Raw genomic sequence first — 21904 nt, 5'->3', positions numbered from 1 at the left:
TCGTTACGTGACGAGTGCGCCGCGAGGAAACGTCGACTGAGAAAGTTCACCGTGATTTTTGGCATTAGCTGCTCTGCGCGTCAAATTCAAGTATTTAGTTTAGTCCGAAAAGTATCCGCAATACAAGACCTACTTAAATAGGTATCTAAACGCACGTGGATTTTTTAAAATTATTATTTGATTTGTTGATGATCTCACACACAAGTCCTATTTTACTAATTTAAATCAAGATAGAAACGAACTATTAATTGCGCACAAAAACCAAAACCTAGTTACCAAGATTTTCACCTATAACTCTCTCTCTCTCTCTGTCTCTCTCTCTCTCTCTCTCTCTGTGCAAGAAAGTGGCAAAAAAATCGCAGCAAATGCAGAGAGCGAGAGAGAGAGAGAGAGAGAGAGAGAGAGAGTGAGAGAGAACTCTGCAGCAGCAGTAGAGGCATCCGTGCGCGCTCATTTCCGGCAGTGTGCCTCGAGGGGGTGGCTCTGACGCTAACTCGCGAGATATTAATTCCGTGTTAGAGAGAGAGAGAGAGAGGGGGGGGGGGGTAGAGCAAGAGACGAAGGGCGATTGCTGGGCGTTACAAATCAGAGATTAGCTGTAGTTAACTCGCAGCTTCGTAGTCAGTCAATCAATAAGCGATCACTTTCGTCGTGTGCGTAAAACGTATGCGTTGGCATTCGTAAAGTGCTCAATCGGATTTTTCGGATAGTAATTTCATCCGGTTGACAGAAAAGCTCGATGCTTGAAAAGGGGGATAAGACTAGGTCAGAATGTAGAACGGTAATTACGTGGTGTAATTAAGCTCTTTATCAACGTCACTAACGACTCTGTCGCTTAGCACTCTCGCGTATAGTTATATCGGGGAACTTGCCGCGCTGCTCTTTGATGGAGAGTTTTTATTTGTTCGCCGAATCACATTGGACTTTATCTTTAGTTCCCGAAGAAATATTTTTTTTATCCAAGTCCGCAGCTGTTGCATTTGTTTTTTCTCGCTGAAAGTCTTGGTAATTAAGTTTTGCGGATAAGAAATACTTCTTGGCGGTAAAGCGCTTGAGATATTGTCTTAAAACGTATTTTTATTTTACAACATATGACCAATTGCAAATATTATGAATTGAACGCTGCGACGACTGAATTTGCCAACGCTGAAATATTTTTCAAACAAGTTATCACTGTCGATCGACCAAGCGAATATATAATTTTTCTTCTTTTTCGTCTCATAAAATCACATTAGATTTTCAACCAAAACTGAATTCCATGACGTAGCAGAGCCGATTTGAAAACCCATTATTCCTCGCTCGAGAAACAAGATCTCGCACGACCTGCGTGAATCCAATTGGAACAGCCTCATTTCCTCATTCATCTATGATAAAAACAAGTCTCTTCGCGCACATTCCATCTATAAAATTCCGAGTCAAGTGAGAGATCGGTTAGACAGACAAGACAATCGATGCGTAGAAGAGGTGACTTCAGCTACGATATACACGTACACACTGAGAGCGAGAGGAGAGAGCAAGTTCGAAACGGAGATGGGGGTGGCTGGATGACTGGCGGCGGAAGCGTCGTCATGGCGACACATCGATCAGCCGCCACCACTGTGAGGACACGCTACTGCCTGCCTGCTGAGGTTGCGGTGCGCGAACGACACTGGGACACACACAATCGACGCACCTATGGAGTCTGTGAGAGGATTTATTTGCCGGTGGTTGTCATGAGATATGAGCTTTTGAGAGCTTCTTGCTGGATTTTGCGACATTCGTTGTGTAGATGATAATCATTTCGTATGTTTTTTCAAGATTGAAGCGTTCGTTGCTATTAGTAACCGGAGTGCGTTTACAATTCGCTTTAATTGTAACGTTTGATAACATATTAAGCGGTAAAGTCGTGAATGTAGCTGAGACTAAATATATTTGGTTATTGCCTTTCATTTCCCAGCTTTTGCTATAAACTAATTATCTATTGTTGAAAGTAATATCGTTGCTTGTAATTAAATTAGCGTTGCAGACCACTAGATGAAATTAGTAGTTACAATTTAAAACACGCGTCATCAATCGCAATTGAATAGTAACAAATTCATTTATCCTGTTCAATTTAAGAAAAAAATATTCTAACACAACTCGCGTAACTTTTATTTTTTGCCGAAAAATTTTTCGGTCAATAAATACATTCGATAACCAAAAATCCTAAACAGGACTCGGTAACGCTGCAAATATGTATATTCCATGCTCGACGTATAAAATCGTATCAACAGTGAACAACTGAACCTTTTAGCATCTTTCACGGTTATTTTCGCAATTGCAATATTTTTCCCTATATACTTTCAGTGCCTATTGTCTCACTGAAGCAGCCCATCCCTATATACTCAGGCTCTCTCTTTCTCGTTCGTTGTGCAGTTCTATGCTATTGTTTCTTCGTATACTCTTGAGCTGCGCCCCCATTCCTCTACCGAGCATTCAATTTGAGAACTTCAAGTTTATGGCGTCTTAATTTCCAAGTTCAACTAATGCCATTTCTCAGCTTTAGATTTTATACTATTCTATTGAAATTCCGAGAGTGCAAAGTTCATTGATTTTTTATTATTGTTGAAGTTAGAATTCAGAGAGTTTATATTGAAGGTAAGCGAAGGTTTAACAGATAAACTTAATGTACGAACTATTTTAATCTATATTTTGATTATACGTACATTAGAGAGCTGTAGAACACTTGTAATTTTCAAAAAACTTTATGGTTACCTACAAGAGCAGCATCAACGTTTATTTATGCACAAAATACTCGTAAATACGCATCTCTATACCTATTTTTTATATACGAAAGACAATAAAAGTTAAAAAATATTTGATGTTCGAAGAGCCATCCACAGAAAATGTCGAGCATTAAAAACATTCTAAAATAATTTCAAATTCAAAATATTTATCATTTACAGTGAATAATCTTCTATTACCGAAAGTTTCCATGCAAACAAATATTGGAACGAAATAGTGGAAAAAGAAGAAGTTTGCGAATCGCAGATAACGGCTTATCGCAGTTTTCTCGAGCGCGCTTGCATAGAGACGACGTAGCATGCAACCCTTATGCTCCGTCACAGCACTCCACGCAGTCCACTCGACTTTAATGATGGCAATCAGACCCTCAGAAAGGATTTTCAGGAAATTCTCTCGCCTTTTTGTCAGCTCTCTCCCTCTCCGATGTGAGGATACATACTATATATAAGGTGGACGCCGCAAACACCGCTGGTTATATCTCCTTCCTGCTCCCACTTTCGCTCGACTCTACTGTCTTTTATGTCACTGCTGCTGTGTATAATAACGAGGCTGCGAGATGCTTTTCGTTTTTTGGAACTTTTATTATTTTCGTTCTAAAAGGGTGGAATTTTTGGATTTTGAGTAAATCCTAAGTCATGGGGGATTGGTAAATAATGATTTCGATACTGTGAAATAATTTTCAATCTTGTGTATGGTTAATGTACAACAAAATATCACAAGATAGTATTGCATGTATCAGATCGTCGTAAATTAAAAAGTATTGCTAGCTTGAAATCGAATTATAAACTGACTAAAATTGAAGCAGTAAAACCATCATACTTGTGTTTATAACAATTGATTTATTATCTGATAGGCATATACAACCTAACACTTAACAACAAAACTGAGAACTAATAAATAATAAGTCTTGTACAATTGAAAAAGTTTCTGCCGAATTTGGATCACGATAGCATTATGTGGAAAACAAATCGATATTGAAAATTCAATCACGGATGGATCATTGAAAAATTGCGTACGTCAGTGATTACTCATAATCCAAACGTAACTATGATATTCCCACACACGTTGAGAATGGAAAAATCCGATAAAAAAGAATTAGCTTCAAGATGTAAGGAGCCTTCACAAGCGAACATGCATGCCATTCTCTGTTTTGTACACAGTCGCATACGAACGCGAAGCTCAATGGCGCGTGTAACGCGAAAAAAATTCTCATTGTCGAAAAACCGAAAAATAGTAAGGGGGAGAGTAGATGCATGCTCACTCCTTCGTTGACGCGACATTAAGCAGCATGCGTGATTAAGTAGCTAATGACTTGACTTTTTCGCAGACTCATGGATGAGAAATGCTTCGAGGGTGATGCTGATATATGTATACTAGTTAGGATGCAAGAGATGATCATTTTTGACAGCCATTACGATTGGTTGGTTCATTCTTTGATCGATCGACGAAGCTCTATATATCTTTCTAGCCTTTCGACTGGACTTTTAGTAAAACCTTTGGCATTTTAGTGTTTTTTTCTGTTTGCTACGTTAGAATGTAGATGACATTTGTTTGGCGTAGAAATACTTTAAACGGATTTTTGTAGCTAAAAAATAATAAAGTTAATGTGCTTATGTATAAAACTGATCGAGCTTTCAAATTAAATGATAGTTGGCTGTTCTGCATGCCATTATAACTGTATTTTTAAAGGAAAACACTTTCATTGGATCCTAGCTAAGGAAGATTGTTGTTACTGTTACTTTAAACACTAAGTTCATTTTTTAAGTCCGCAGAGTCGTCGTTCACCCTATAGCCATGAGAGGAATAATCAACACTCTTGAAAAAGTTACATTTGAAGAGTGCTTTGCTAACATAATTTATGAAAAATTCATTTTCAGGAAAGATTATCAAATTGTTTTTCTCAACCGTTTTATCAATTAATAGAAGTAAAATAATGAGCGTTCTTAGAGAATTGATGATGGAAAATGAAAAACATTTAATGACTGTCATGTTTCTTTCTTGTTATAAAGAGTTTGGCAGTGCAGTGAATGCAACGAATCGAATCGAGTGTTATTTTTATCGGCACCGGCGAAGAAATGCATTTGTTATTATTTGACTGCAGAAAGTTTTTATTGAAAGGAACGCTTGCTCTCGGAGACAACATACCGCCATCTGGCACGAGTCAGACGAAGCGGAGAACTTTTGTGAAGCAGCAGCCGCGTGCGGGCGAGAATAAGCCAGAGCCGTACTGTACGAATATCGATCCGCGGCCGTGTCTCGACACGCGAAAATTTTCGCGTGCAGAGACGCGGCTGCGGACAAACGACGCCCAAATCTTCTTAACCGATGATCGTTAACCCCCTCAGCTCAGCGGCTTATCGGCTCAGCTGATATGATTTATTGGCCGGCTTTCCCTATATACTCGCCGGCCTGCAAAACACGCAAGATAAATGTGGTTTATTGATCCTTTATGATGATTTATTGCTAGATGCTTTTTTTCGGAAAGAGATTCGGGAGCTGGAAATTTCGGAATGAGATAGATTTATTATATATGAAAATTGAATTGAATAGTTCAGAAGGGTAAAGAAAATTTTTAATATATTTTAGTTGTTTTTTTTAGATATTGATATCAAAATGTAGGCTATAATTTTGCTAATAGGTGGCTTGTACTTAGCCTTCGTTGTTAATTCCAGTTAAATTGTACATCCATACCTTTCAAATGCAATGAATTTAAAAAAAAAATCTAAGTTTTCTAATCGTTATGTAACGGATATCTAATTGTTATATATACTAAATGATGTAACCCTATTCTTTCATACGAATATGTGCTTATAATTATTTCTATAGAGCAAATTGTAGGAATATCTTGAATTAGAAAGAATAGTTCATGGCAGATCTTACTAATTGATTGCCAAGTATACGAATTTAAAATCATTCATTCGATATTTCCAAAAGAACGATTTCCAACTAATCATGAGGAAAACAGTATACCCATAGATTCATGCAGTAGTAACAAGAAAGCGTACGAATGATAAAAAATGCATATCGCTCGAGACAAATCTCAAATCAAATCCAATCAACGTTAATTGATGTTTTTCACATACGCCGTACCGGTTGCCACTAGTGCGTGCACGAGATCGATTAATATTTATATTCACCAATAAGCAAGATAAGAAACATCATTCCCTCTCATGTCATACTGCCGAGTCACCGCCCCCAACTTTATAGCAGATTTAACGAGGCTATTTCTGGAGGGCACACAACAACAAAAAAGAAAAGAAAAAAGGGGCAGCCGGCCTCGTGCGAGGATGAATAATGATCCGCGATAACTGATCGCAGCTGCCACGTGGTCGAAAAGTTTTCAAACGCGTTCGTTGTTTTTGAATTTCGATTCATGGCTTATTTATTATTGAGCTTTATTCGGGAGAACTTTACAAGTTTTCTCGAGTGGATGTGCGCGCGAAATTTAATTGGCGATGAAAGAGATTTTAATTCGAATAAATTTCAAATGAAAGTTGCCTCATTTTTTGATAATTTTTAAATTTATTAACGCGCGATTATGTTGTGTAATTGATAAACTACAAAGGGAAATCGACCGTGAAATGACCGTTAGAACAATAAATTTATTTACATTAGAAGCTTCGAGATTGTTGGATGATTTTTAGCATTGAATCATTGTTAATATGAGCACTGTACACGTCTCATTCTATTATTTGAAATTTGCGTAAAGAATTAGTTGCTATATCAGCCGGTAGAGAAATTCCATTATCGTCAAGTAAATTCTCCACTCATACGTTTCAATTACAATGAATGTTTATCAACTATTTGATTTTTCTAATGCTGATGTCACCAAAGATATTCGGTTTTTCCTTGCATTTTGATTTATTAAAATAAATATTATATAACTTGCAATTATGAAAATTTAACTAAAAGCAGTATTTCCTGCAACATTCCTGCTGCGTTAATTTTCTTGGCCACAAGAGCCAAGAAAATTAACACTATGATATTTAACAGTACGCGAAGGAGTTGATATAATCCGTGCGCGAATACATCTTTCGACTCCCTCTTTAGTCACATTGTCGTCTCTCAGCGGCATAGCAATTATTACGCTCATTTCTCCGGTCTTTCTTATATAGCAGTGATGTGTATATAGGAGTGTAAAGGGAGAAGACGGAGACAATGACTGGCCAGAAGAGCGAACTTTAGAAAGGTGAGCAGCGAAATGCTAAATCGGGTGGAAGGAATTGTTAGTGGCTTGTTTGCCATGTAATAAGTTGAAAATCATTTAGAAAGAAAGATTTCCCTTATTTTCCTCTTTTAATTGTGATTTGCAGTAGAAAAGAAGTTTGAAAGGATAGGTTCGACGAATCGTTTAGAATATGTATGGGACACAAATTGTAAGACTTTATGCGAATACATTAATAAATGATATATCTATTTGAATTAATAATTTCAAGTCATAAAAAGTGAAAATGCTCTCTACTACCCAAAACAAACATTCATCCAAATGCACATCTACAATGGTGGGTTAAGTAGCACAAGTCCGGCACACAAATAAATATTCATAGCCGTCTCGTAGTAGCGTCGGTAAATTGGAGAACGAGAAAGGCGAATGATTTATCGACGTTAACGATCGCGTATATAAGGTTCGAGCAAAAGTGGCGCATGAAAAAGTCCCGAAGGGTAATAAAAGAAAGGAAGAAACGCGCTGAGCGCGTGGCACAAGAATAATAATTGACATGGGAGATTAACGTCGCTCCGCGCAAAGATTCACTGGAATACGAAATGATGCTGGTATCGTTCGTCTGTGGTTGAATCGTTTTGCAATCGATTCATCGCATCTTGATAAATCGAAACGAAAATTAAAATTACGAAAAATTAGTTAGCCGAGAGTCATCGACACTTTACGTAAGAAACTCCACACTATCTCTCGGGTTTTTGAATTTAGCGAGGCGTATCGCGCCTCCAGCGCACACGCTTGCATACACGTTTTGATTGAAAGCACTATCTTCGGCTGCTGGGAAAAGCGTATACACGTAGACACACACATACACCGGCAACCCCCTCCCGCGTGACTAATCATGATAGTTCCGTTTGGTAACGGCGGGGACACGCGACTGCTCTTCGGTTCCGCTTCCGGCGCGTGGCTATGCTACTCTCTACTCTCCCTTTGTCTCATTCGATTTTTTCTATCTCGCTCTCTCTCTCTCTCTCTCTCTCTCTCTCTCTCTCTCTCTTGTTCTCTTATGCTTTATCCCACACATACACACGCGTTTCGTTATTATAGTCTTTTCGTCTCGGTCTTTATTACCCTTTATTTTTTTTTCACGATGCTTAGGAGATGATGCTTCTGCTCGTAAATTGTAATTGCCGGTGGGAGATGTTTGGCGCCTTTCTTTCGATTTTTTACAAAAGGGAGGGTAACGATGGAAAAGTATGCCATGATGTGTCGATAAGGGTCACAGAGTTTGTTGACCATGTTCTGCTGGTTGCGTGGGAATGTGAATTTTATGTAATGATTTTTGTTGTTGCATTTACTAAAAGAGGTAATTTTTTGTACAAGTCAGAATAAATATAGCTATCCCATCTGTATGAAAGTTAAAAATCATTAGCCAAACGATGACACTTTTAAGTCTTTTCACGTGATTCATTAATACATTATGTACTCGACGTAACTTATTAAGGGAATATTGTATGCTTAGCGTACCTATCATCGTGATTGGTAACTTCAATGTTGTGATTTTTATATCTTATTATAGTTTAAGTGAAAACTAGAAAAAACAATGAAAAAGCTATATTTTAAAAATTTGTTGTTTTTTTACGTTCTAATTTTTCTACATAGTAATTATAGCCTGTAACCTTTAAAACCTTTAGTTTGTAAAAATAAAAAAGTATCCATCTGCGCAGAAAACGATTCTTCTACACGTTCAATTCAGTCAACAAAAAGATTAAAAAAAAGTATTTAACACAATGCAAGAGGTACGATGACCCGAAGAATACATCTCGCAAAAGAGCGTTTCCTCCACCCTCTCAACAACAACAACGACAAAAAAGAGCGACACACACGCATAGCGAAGGAGAGAGAGAGAGAGAGAGAGAGAGAGAGAAGGACACAACGGAAGCGAAGAGGGGGTGCGTTGCGCTGGTCTTTTGTAGCATTCTGCCTGCAAAAGGGAGCAACGTTGAAAAAGAAGAGAGAGAGAGAGAGTCGCTGGCGGCCATCCCCCCGGGTTAACCGATACCGGCAATTATCAACGCGTCGACCTCCCTTCGCACGACCTTTTAATGCCATATCATCGTCGAGGATGGGCTACCGAACGTGTATAGTGTACGTGTGGACTTATCGTCTATCTCCTCGCTTCGCCTGCGATTATTATTCCGTGTAATCGCGCGCGTGAGAGCGTGCCGACTTTGATGTTGTAATAATCAACTTTCTCGCGACAGTTTGCTTGTCAGGCATTGTCGTTAAAAATCCTAGCTTCGTATCGTTTATCGTTTCAATGTGTGCGGCACCTGAATATTTTTATGAAAGAATGAAAACTCGGGACTATTCCTAAATTTAAGTTCAAGTTCAGATAGCCCACGAGTATACGTGACAGCAAGCGTTTACATTGAAATACAAAGCACGCAAGCGCGTAGTTTCCTTTTCGCATAGGGAGAGAGATGTGCAACGCACAAAAGACTTATATCCTTATATATTCTTATACCTGTCTCGAAATCTGGTACGCGACGTATATATATCGATCGCAGCCCGCAAAAAAGCGTGGGAATCTACGGGGTAAGAAGCGTTTCGTCAACGATTACGGGAATAAAGTTGTAACATAATAAGCAAACTACGCCCATTGTATTTTATAAGAGGTTTTCGCGCGAATCAGAATGAGTTATTAAGAACGTCGACTTTATTTTTTGGCCACGCGCGTATCGAATCACACGTGCTACAGCAGTTTTGTCTAAGAGACGGGGATGAACTCGCACGAGGGGTGTGTAGTATGTTGATTGTCTGGTGGTATTATCCAATGTGAAATGCTAATACCTGATCAGTGTTATGTAGATGGTGGGATACTCAAGTGAGCGTTAGAAATGGATATGACTTGCGGTGTCTACTTTTATTTTTGTGTGTGAATGCATGGAGGGCCATTTATTATAGAAGACGATCGGTTTTGGCAATAATAAAAACGGATAGTCGTAAATAGGAATGATAATAGAAAATATTTGAATATAGGTAATTTGATGTCTAATGTAGGTATAATGGAATCAAATGCCTGTTGACTCAGTGCAAACATCGATCAGGAAAGCAAACATATACTATACGTACTGTTGTGTTTACATTGCTATGTAAAACTTTTGTCATGAAATTTGTCATGAACATGATGGTCTCGTTGTTAATTCATTTATATTTGTCTATTGCTATTTTTTTTATCGTGACCCGACTTTCGACGAAACCCGATTGTAGAGCTTTTTTACAGAATTACTAACTTTTTGATATAAGAGTACAGTGTCAAATGCGACACTTTTAGATTTGAATTCAAATTGTATAACCATTGCGTTTACTGGCTTCTTTGTCGATTTATTTTTGTCCATTGTATATATGGCAAAAAGTTTAGCGCGTTACCACTCTTTTGTCCACGGTGTGTCATGTTCTATTTCCGTGCATGATAACGGATATAAACATTCTTTTTCCAATGTTAAAATGCTCGGAACGCAATATAAGTAGTTGAAATCAATACAACTACTCTCGCCGAATCGCAAACTCAAACGCCAAGCCATATCCGTTACAAGCTTGAAACAATGTCTCTACGAGAGTACAGCAAAATCGATACAATCGTCGTCGAAAGAAAAAAAAGAAAAATCGCAGCATCCTCTCTCTCTCTCTCTCTCTCTCGCTTCGTAGAAAAGCGAGAAAGATTAAAGATCTCGCAAGCTTTGCTCGTCTCCCGGCAGCGCGGCGGGCTCAGATACGCTTGTAATCCCGCAGCAATCCTCGCTTGACTCTAACTAGGTGTACATCCTCTCTCTCTCTCTCTCTCTCTCTCTCTCTCTCTCTCTCTCGCCCTCGCGATAGAAGAGAGAGTGTAGAAGAAACGGAAAGGCAAAGACGAGAAAAAAGTAGCGAGAGAGAGGGTGCGATATCCCACAACGGCGAAGGGAGGGTTGCTCTCTCTCTCTCTCTCTCGCTCTCTGGCTGTTGTGCATCCGGAGGGATGGTGGGGGTTGGGTCTGTCGTCATGGATACCGGCCGAGACAGAGCGAGATAGAACGCACGGCGTGCGGCTAAACCCACCTCTGCAGCAGCCTCTCTGCCGCCGCCATCATTCGGCTCAAACCAACATACCCACCATCTTGCCGTTTCATCTCGCTTATCTGTATTTCACGCATACGTGGTACTTTTCTTGCTAAAAGGACCTCTCTTAATGTCACCAGGTATACCTTGGCGTTTTGTAAGCGACGTGGGATACATTTTTCTGCGACGAAGTTTTCTTGGACGCCGCGTCTGCGGCGAGCTTGAAATTTCGAAAGTGACGTGTACAACGATGACTGCGAAAAGTATGAATTTAGGACAAGTTTGCAAATCAATTGTCGCAAATATCATTATTTTAAATTCACGTGGAATCATTTGTTATCAGATTTGCCAATAGCAAGTTTATAACGTGTATTTTTTTAAATGCAATCGTAATTCTTCGACATATTGTACGCAATGACTGAGGTTAAGTAGGTGTTTTGTATTTTACAATTTCAAGGTTCCTGAGCTCACGTTTAAAATATAAGTTAACCCCTTCCATCGATCATCACTTCGTCAAACAAGTAAGAAAAGAAGGGTACCGACGATAGAAAAAGTAATTGAAAAAGTTATCGGCGGAAATAGTGTTTTCAAAACTTTCCGGTACGCGACGTTGACCTTTCAGCTTTGTCGGGATATAGATTGTTTTTCTGGCTCGGCGCATCGCGATGCTTTATTCATCGGAGGTCCACTTTATGTCCCTTTCTCCCACCCTCTCGCGCACGCCGAGCAATGAAAATCGCTTCCACGTTATACTGTCCGTTTTACATCTCTCCAAAAGATACTGCCAACGCTCGCACAACGGCAGCGATTCCGTTGCATTGATTACGCGTACTCGATGCGTTTATTATCCATCCCGTTTTGCGCGATTTCCGCGAACGTCGATGCGCGAAGGGACTTTGATTATCGCGTTTTCATGTCGCGATCGTAATCATCGAACATTTCGAGATCTCCAAGTCCCGATAACTTAGCGCGTCAAACGCTTGCACGTCGAAAGATGAATTTTCAGCAAGCGAGAGAGATGCCACATCGTCGCGCTCCAACACAGCTACGATAACGTGATGTACACGTCCTCACGCCTGCCGGGGAGTAATTAATGCCTCTCGACTGTGGTGCGCGAAAAGGAAGAGGGAGGCAGGACGGAGGGGGCTGGGAGTTGGCTTTAAAAAAAACAATCGGAAATCGACGACATCGAGAGGAGGCGGATACTCGCCGTCGTTGCATCGACCCTCTCTTTCCTACGAAGCTACGCTCTGTCTGACAAATTACCTTCGCTCGATTCGTTCTTTCGTTCACGATTTTTTTTTTATAACAAATGCATAAGAAATTGTATCTATGGCTTCCTAAAGTAATCGCTCGAGTTTTGCGCCTCGTGATTTCGTTCATGTGTTTTTGTAATTCAAACAAACTGCGTACGATCGGCAGGTCACTTTCGAGGCAAGAACGACTTACCATCTCACACCTTTTATCCGTACTTCAAAAACATGTAAATCGGAAAATGTATAGATATAAATGTGCGTGGAATACATTTGTTACATGTCAAAAGAAAAGAAAAAACGTAAAAATATAAAAGCTAACGCTCACCTGTGATGGACGCAGTCGGTGAAATAGTGGAAGAGTTAGCTCTGGGCGGCGGCGAAAAAGCACCAGCCAAATAGCCACCGCGATCGGCGAGCGCCTGCTTGGCTTTTTCGACGCTCTGTTTGAGCTGCTGGAATGTACTGCCACAGCTGAGACCGCGATACGGCCAATTCTCCTGCTTAACGTTACCCACGGCTACTCCGTTACTCGACGGTGTACTTGCACTTTGCACCGCTACTCCTGCTGTTGTCGCGTTTACCGATGCTGTGGTCGCGCCTCCACCGCCACCACCGCCGCCGCCACCGGCCGCTCCTTTTAAGTCGAGCGCACCTGCGTACGAACAGCTAGCGCTGTCGTACATCACCAAAGCGCCCCTGCAATTTATAGATTTTTTTAATTTTGGTCAATAATTACAATTGAATTGTGTGTCTAATTGAATAGAGACGGGCGCGATGGGTTAACCAACTTTTCATACAGCTAGCTTTTAAAAAATTCATATTTATTAGGAATTACTTTTTCAGTCAGAAAAATAATGAATTAATTATTACAAATAATTATAATATGAATCAGAGAATATTCTCTGAACTGTCTATTGTTTGAAACTTGAGAAAAAGTAGATATGTTGTTAAGTTGATTATCAAAAAATTAAATTTTATCTTTAAACGGTGTACCAGACTGGTATTTATATCTTTGTTTGTACTTGTTTTGTGAAGTTTTGTACGAAATGTTACACTGTTTCCATAATTATTAGTTTTTATGAATTCTTTTTTTCTTCAAAGACGAGTAATATTCAAAACGGTCCTCATTGGGTATCGCACGACTACATACATCATTTAAAAAAATGTCTGAGTTTATGTGAGTGCATAGTGGGAGCATGGGCGGGCTATATTTTTGAATTACTGATTACATGCTGAATAAAAAACGCCATTTTATTGATCGAATATTGAAGAATCAAAAATAAGAAGTTGAGAAAACACAAGATTTGTAATAAAATTACTATATATTTGAATGTATTTATTTATCTTTTATTGTGAATAAAGTTTTAATGAACTTTTTTTAGAGATTACGCGAACCAGTCTTTCTAGATTCTCTCAAAGTCAAGCAATCTCTCAATCAGATGAAAAGAATTGGTTTCTCAACCGGAATGTGAGTAGAGATTCAATTGCTTTTAAGGAAGATTTTAGAAACCATTTAATGATCATGATTAATATAAGATGGAGTTTGCTATTTATCAATAATAATTAGTATCACCTAGCGTTAACAATGCTAACTTACACATATTTTTATTATAACATAAATTATATAATTGTAAGAATAAATCACCAATCAGAATTTATAACGTACAGAAAATTGATAGAAATGATCCAAATATACTACGTTCACGTAGAAAAAATCGTAATACCTAAAACACCGATTGAAATTAACATAACTTCAAGCTTGCGAATGTATTAAAAAAGGGAAACACGATACGCAAATTATAATTCCTGGCGTGTAGATCAGCGAGAAGCATTTATTAAGAGCGCTCAAATAACACAAGTATGCGTGTGTAATTTTTTCAACGTTTACACATTTTGTAGATCGCGCGCGCACGCATGTAATTGTATCATTAGAGCCGGCGAACACACCACACGACATAGTATATCAAAAGAACGTATATAGCGTCGTTCGTACAGAAACGAACGAATAAAACTGAAAAAGGTATAATTCAGATATCACTTGAGTCGAACGTGGAGATGTTTGTGAATTGCCTTTTTTTCTAGTAAAAAGATACGTTATATGTCTCTGAACGGATGAGATCGTAAAAACAAACGTTATCTAATGATTTGCTACTAGCGTTGTAATTAAGTAATTTATTCGCGAGTTTACAAACATATCACTCGACTATTTTTTACTGTCAGTTGAACGACTCAATTACAGTGCGTATGATTGTTTTGTAGTTAACAATATCGTTTTCTCCCTTGTCAATCTGTCAAATTAGATTATTTTTTAATCTGAACGCTCAGTTACAATTTAACGAAAGTTCTATGTTTTTCATGGTTGAATGAGCACAGTTTGATAAAATACTTGGTGGACGTATTGCATCCTGTTGTGAATCAATTGGAATTATTATTTTGATAAAATTTTCAATCTCGTTGATGAGCTCACGCACGTAAACAAATCGTATTTCGTCGCTAAAAGCCACGTTGCACGTCACTTTATAGTCACACACTTCACGAGAAATATCTACCTGTATGAAATCGCAGTCCGCCGCGTAGTTCACGGTCAAGCAAAATCGAACGAAATAAAAAGAGAGATCCTGCAGCGTCGTCGTCGTCGTCGGGTACAGCACAGAAAGCACACTGGTACTCGGTGCGGCGAGCGGGCACATGAACGTCGTCTGCGTCTGCGGCGGCCAGCAAATTGTCTGCTTCCGGGCCTCATTACATCACTCTGTTACTCTGTTAACGCTCGCCGGAAACTGCCCTCCCCCTCCTCCTCCTCCTCCTCCTCTCCTCCTCCTCCTCCCGCCGCCGTAGTCGTCGTTCGCCACTAAACTCTCTGTGTGCACACGTAAGAGAGACGTGTGTATGCGCGCGCGCGCGCTCATGTCTTCACTATTTCAAATGCACAGAGAAACGAGAGTGTCATAGCGAGATCCGATGCGATATCGACGAGATGGCGTATGATAGAATATTGAGGTGTGGGCAGAGCGATGCGATGATGCGTGCAACTTGAGACGCACTCCGCTGCGATTTGTCTTTATATATATATATATATATCTTCGGATGTGGGACGTGCATATTATCGCGTTTGGCCAAGATGTAGTTCAGTGTCGCCATATATACTGACTTGTTCTTGACTGATTTGCAGGCCTGCCGATAGTGGCTTTTTGCGAAACGCATTATTTCGATACTGAGTTGCGCTTGCGGCAAAATACAAGACAAAGTTGAATAAACAATCCGAATGATAGTCATTTAATGAATCTTTGACACTGACAGTCGAAAGCTGCCAGGACAGCAACTCGTCGCAATTGTTCTTGAATCAATGAATGTAGCGTAGGAAACACAATTGAATTGTTGATACTAAATGCATTTATTATCCAGAAAACTTCTCGTAATCGTCAAGTCATCAGAAAACATTCTCTATCGATAGTCACATATTTATGACCTAAACATTATACAGCTTATATGATAGAAAAAAGAGGAGAGCCGCGTAAGGGTTGATATGCACTCACACGCGTGGACTTCATTCGCGCTGTGTAACGGTGCTTGACTCGTGCTTTTTTTTTGCGCCACGCTCTTTTACGCCTACTCGCGCTTTTTTGCTTTTCTTCTTTCATTTTTTCGCCTCTCTTGGCCCATTATGCTCTCACTTTTATATATGCACGAGAGCTTAACCATTACAGACTTGCATTTTTTTACGGAGCATTGATGGTAACTTTTGAGTAATGACACGGCACAGACTGACATTGGGTATACATATTATTGTTACCAGTTTCTTAAAACAATTCTTTCGTTCTACTAGCGATTTTTAACGTTCATATCCCTTCTTCTAAGCGTACAAGTTTTACTGTATAGTACTAGGTTGATCCTTCTTCAAATAAAAAATTATGAACGAAAAAGGTCAACCAACCGCATGACGTCATCTATACTTCACAACATCCTCGACCACCGATTTTTAAAAAGCACATTGGCCAATAAATTTCTATTCATCGATAGAACGCATCTTTAAGAGATATAAAAAATTATTTACGGTATTATTTATACGGTACTAAAAAGAAAAATTCTGATTCGTACTATGGAAAGTAGAAAACATGTTCTGACAGAGAGAAAAACTTTGTGCTTGTAGAATCATGGGAACAGATGGAGTATTAATGAAAAAAAAGAAAAACATTTTCTGCAATAGATGAGTAGTTCTTTTATAACATTCTCTCGCATGACTATTATTGAATTAAACTAAATATTCGATTATTAGCGAATGTATCGTAATATAATGATCTCTAACTCGTTTCCAAAAAATAAAATAAACTTTCAGATTTTTTTAAATTTTCATAAAATAACTATTTAATTTACACGTATACAAATAGTCGCAATATGAAAACAATATAATCCAATACAAACAATGTAACTCGTCCTCGAAATCTTAAATTTAGCATTCGAATGAACCAGTTATATTGGATAGTTGTAAATACAATAAAACACCGTTATATCGAAAACAGAATTACGCTACCGATACCCACCTGCATCAATACCCAGCCTCCGTCTAAAATAAATCATCGTATGTGCGCGTGTGTGTGTGTAACCAGCTCTATAAATAAATGAATGCGCGAGAGAATGCAAAATGATATCGCGTTACATTGTCGCTCTTTGGCGTTGCATAAATTTCGCGTGTCTAGTGCTGCGAGCGTGCGGAAAGTATCAAGGCTTCACGATCACCACCGTCGCGACACTTATACACGTCGCTCTGCTATACGCGAGCGCAGCTGCGATACACTATGCAAGCCAAATTACCCGTAACGCGCTGCTGCTCGTTTATTACCACTTATTTTACAATTTGCATGTGGCACATACTCGCGCGCACACACACATGCCACTACATGCCGAGCATTCGTGACGGACAATCCGCGATTTCGTGCTCTTGGTTGTTTACTTTTGTGTGCGTAGATGCACGTGTTTCATTCAGGGAAATACTTGAATTTCTGTTTCTTTGCTCGCTAGTTTTGGTCGTTCACTAATGTAGTTTTTTCATATTCATACTGCTGATTGAAATGTTAAGCAGTCTACAGTTTAAGCAACATTTGTTCTACTGATTTATTTATTTACGTTTGATTTTTCGTTTGAATAAACAGTATCATTTTTTTTCAAAGACTTAAATTGTAATTATTATATATTATCCAATTTTAAATATATTATCCGGAAGTAGTAAACTGTTTTGACATTTCATTTTTGAAATTCATAAGCGAACAGCAAATAAAATTTATCGCAAATCAGACTTGACAACAATAATATCAAGGATAAAGAATTTTTAGAAATTTTAAAGACATTATTCGGTTGGCAAAGCAGGTAGATATTTTGAATGCTAATATTTTAATTCGAATTTAGTTCATGTGATTTTCGTTAAATGGAAGTTTATTTAAGTAATCATCAAGTGAATGTTATATTTTGAAGGATCAAGTTTAAAGCGCACAAATCACTGCCTTGAATGTGGTTAAAATTAAAAACTATATTTTTATTACTGCGACGAAAATTAAATCGATATATCATTATACAATTCTATTATCTCAAGATTTCGTGTCATCAGATTGAGTAATCAAATTTTAAACCAGCGAAACAGATGACAGGCATCGTAAAAAGAATAAAAAGAGACAAAGTCCGGAACGAGAGAGAGATTTTCAAGCGAAACAGTAGCTACACTAATCATCCGCTTGCGAGACGTACGCGAATGATTTATGCATTGGCATGACCTCTTCATACATCAGTGTTTACTTTAATGATCGTATATCACGTATACCTGCTATGCTAAATCTACGGGTGCAAGCGATTTATTCTCGAAATTACCGTGTTTTCTAGCTTCCGTTTCTGCCTCTCGCATGCGAAACATTGTATACCGCAATATATTTTTTGTTTTTTTTTTTAATAATTTGACTATTGTTAAGATTATCATTGATATTCCGTAGAGTTGTAATGTCAATAGTCGATGCGAAAACACGCCATTTGATTGCTGGTAAGTACAATTTTTAAGAAAAATTCGTGTATTTATAGTAGTTAGCGAACGAAAATTTACATCATAACCTGCGATTATCATGCGATTAAAATATTAAATGAATTTTTTTAGATAAACTCTAGTTACATATAAAGTACATCACCATAAGAAAATACAAAACTCGCACAGTAATTAAAAACTCACCGTCAGCACGGGGAAGCTCCACACTGTCCGTAACACCTTCGTGATTCCTTTCTTAACCTTTCCCTCGCACGCTCGTTTAACACAAGACACCGCGTCACTTTATACCACACATGCCCTCCGCTTACAGTAGTAAGTCCCAATGTAAGTCCCGACGCACGAGCATAACAGTGAGACGCGCGCACCAAAATCCAAGTCTCGTCTGTAGGCTTGTGTATAAGTCGTCTCTGTGTGTCGTCGTCGTTTCTCTCTCTCTCTCTCTCTCTCTCCCACACTCTCTCCTGTCACGTTATCAGTCGGCGAAGCGCCGATTGGCCGCCGGCTTGGCACGGCGGAGCCTGCGCAACGCTACTCTAGAGGCGGGATCATCCAGGGTGGATCTTCGAAAATCCCCCACCATTATCCCGCACGCGCGTGTATGTGCACAGGGAGGGCGAAGGAACGAACGATAGAGAGAGAGAGAGAGAGAGGGTGAGACAGAGCTTTATCTCTCGATTTCTCGCTTTTCCATGCTTGCGCGAAAAATGGATAATTTAATGAAGGATGAACGCACCCTCGTGCTGCATGTGAGAATTTTCTTGGCGATTTTGAAATCACGAACTTTTTATGAAATTTTTGGCGACTTTTTATTTTTTTATTTTTTAGGATGGCCATGACTGATTGCGACTCATACTCGGCTATGTGACAAATAATTGCAAAATTCTGCTTGTTGTATACAAAATTTACATTTGCTTGAAAAGTACTAAAAATTTTGTAAAATATTAAAGATCACCTCACATCTTCATAAATAATTTATAATACAATTCTCGGAGCTACTTGTAAATAAAACAGACACATAATTTCTGATCCACAAACGTAATAATCCAAAAACTCTCGCGTGATTGACTACCGTCTGCACACAATGACAGTCGTATTGATGAAATTGCCAGTGAACATCATACGCCAAACTAAACTCATACGGAGCCCCTACCTCTCTTTCTCTCTATCGAGAATGGTCCGTGTGTGTGTCGAAGGGCATAACGAAAGGGCACTTAATTGTCGCGATGAGATATCGGAAGAGCGTCCGTCGCGATACGCATGAGCGAGCAACATTCTCTCCTCTCTCCTCGAAGTCGCCGGAAGTTAAATCTCGTGGAAGAATCGCTAGTCAATGGCGGACTACTATGCCTCCCTGCGAACGCGCGCCGTAATGTCGTGCCTCATTAACAACGACGACTATTCTCCAGTTTGCAACAATTATATATTGACGATATGGCAGAGAGTTTCTTTTCTTTTTCGCTTATTTGTTGAATATTAGCCACACATACGTAAAAATTTTATTCGAGAAGGGTGGAGCACTTCTTTTCATTTTTGCTATTTAGCGTTCTTATGGCATGATGAATACATTGATCTTTTAGAATCTTAGTTGCATTCGATATAGTTTGTATATTTATCGCTAGAAGAATATGCGTATACATTTAATAGATTTATCAGTTTTGAGTAATAAATCAAAACGAATAAATAGAAGCTCTAAAGTTGATGCTTGCCTTATTTTATAATATTGGGCACAATTAAATTTGCTTTTCTTCGAAAGGGAACGTCGTTTTGGCCAAAAGATTGTTTGTGAAAAATTATTATAGTATATGTTTATAAACACAAGTAGTCACATACGTAAAGCAGCAGATATCATCAAATAATATTTTTCCGATTGGTCTATAATCTCTAGAAATTAATAATAATTAAATTGTTATAAAATTATTACTTAACAATAATATAACTATATAAAAAAATTAACTTTATATAAAATAACCACATTCATGAAGAATTTATGAAAATAATATATCTATAATTTTTCACAATGATTTATCTAATTAAATTTTAAAAAATCAGCAAAAAAACTAGATTGGCATTGTTTTGATTATAAATAAGTGATTTTTAGTCTAATTGAATTCAGTTTTAAACGTTAATGTACCGTATTGATTCACTTATAAGGCGCACCAAATAATCATTTTTTTATCTAAAATTTTGTTTTCATTTAATCATTCGAAAAAGGAGTAGTAGTGTTTTATCTATGAGAGTGTTTTATGTATAACGAATTGCAACGATTCAATTCGTCAAATTGATACCAAATAGCCCGTCATCAATTTGACTCTACTACATATCGAAATTATAATTTTTCAATTCATACGAATTCAAAACAGGCTGCAATATATACGTTATTTATCGGAGCCCATTTTTCACCATACATTGTAGTTACTTTCAAACTTGAATCGTAACGTAATCAAAAACAATCAAAACAATAGTTAATCTATCGATCTATGAAAGAAAAATAACAATATTCTCCGTTCACCATTAAGCGCAGGCTCGGTTAATGTTAATAGCAGGGGTTAGCGACGGCTGGCGCTAGCTTTCCTGTGAGTTAGGACTTCCTGAGCTTCTCTTTCCTCCTCCCTCCTTTGTGTTCACTTTCAGTTGCTAATGGCGGGGGAGGAAATATCAAAACTCGCGAGTGTAAAGTTTCGGAGGAAAGTCTTTTGCGCGAATGATAAATTCTCCTGGGTCGTGTATATATATATAGCAATTCTGTTTCTCGCTCTCGTTTTCTTCGGGAGATTTTAAACTTTGGATATAGCGTTTGATGACGAGGGTGAGACAGAAACCGAGATTCATACGCTTAGGAGTAAAGTTTAGCGATTGGAAAATTTCTGCAGCTCCTTGAAAGATGAGTTGAAAAAATTTCTAGTATATAACGTAGTCTGACCTATCGCATTTCAAAAAATTGTAACAAATGCGAATCAAACTTTCGCGCTCCGTTAAGTATAAAAAGAAGCTAACGAATGGCATATCATTTGTATCGCACGAAGAATAAGTGTAATCACCATTTGTCACGAGAAGCACACGCGCGTGTAGTGGCATTCAACAGGTTCGCGAGAGCGAGAGCATTAAAGTAGAGATTGTTGCACATGTCTTTTCTGGCAGCGTTATAAACTTTCCTCGCGTCAGCCGTAGCCACGTCAGACTTTTAACGGCTTGCACGAGGAGGAGCCGCTGCAGCAGCGCAACATTTGTGGCGCGCACATCCTTATGTTCTTCTGCACGCGATTTTCGGGCTTCTTACCCAAATGGCCCATCGCGTGAATCCTTTTGCCATAGGTCTGTTATGATAATTTATCGCTTGCCTTGGAGTTATGTGTCTCTGTGTCCGCGTGTTTGGGTGTTACTTGGAAATTAATGTTTTTATTTGCGTATATTTACGGTTTGATATGCCAAAGAGAAAGCTTCCTAAAAAATATCTTTCACTTAGAAGTGATAGTTAATAGCGTACGGAGAACATAATTTCCAGAATAATTAAGTTTATGTTGCTACTCTAGGATGTCGCTGATGAAATATTTCGGCCAATATAATGATTTATCAATCTCAAAGATTCAAATATTTGTGTGA

The 21904-nt window shown here is 38.5% G+C and overlaps 1 protein-coding gene across 3 annotated transcripts in view; it reads right to left on the bottom strand.

Moving 5' to 3' along the window:
* LOC131672180 (transcriptional regulator ERG homolog) overlaps nt 1-18648 on the bottom strand; it is a 47288-nt gene extending 28640 nt beyond the window's left edge. For 2 of the 3 annotated variants that reach the window (XM_058949234.1, XM_058949236.1), the window contains exons 1-2: nt 14829-14920; nt 12605-12975 (exon numbers count right to left, since the gene is read on the bottom strand). In XM_058949234.1, the coding sequence (XP_058805217.1) occupies nt 12605-12962 (358 nt within the window). In that variant the 5' untranslated portion in view covers nt 12963-12975; nt 14829-14920. Of the gene's footprint in view, nt 1-12604; nt 12976-14828; nt 14921-18487 lie in introns of those variants that run through there. The other variant, XM_058949235.1, reaches the window with a different exon arrangement.
* Between the last annotated feature and the right edge of the window lie 3256 nt (nt 18649-21904).

This window comes from Phymastichus coffea, unplaced genomic scaffold (genome assembly GCF_024137745.1).
Source record: "Phymastichus coffea isolate CEN01 unplaced genomic scaffold, Cenicafe_Pcof_1.1 PCOF00145, whole genome shotgun sequence".
In the NCBI taxonomy this organism is placed as follows: Eukaryota; Metazoa; Arthropoda; class Insecta; order Hymenoptera; family Eulophidae; genus Phymastichus; species Phymastichus coffea.
This window is presented reverse-complemented; position numbering and strand designations above follow the sequence as displayed.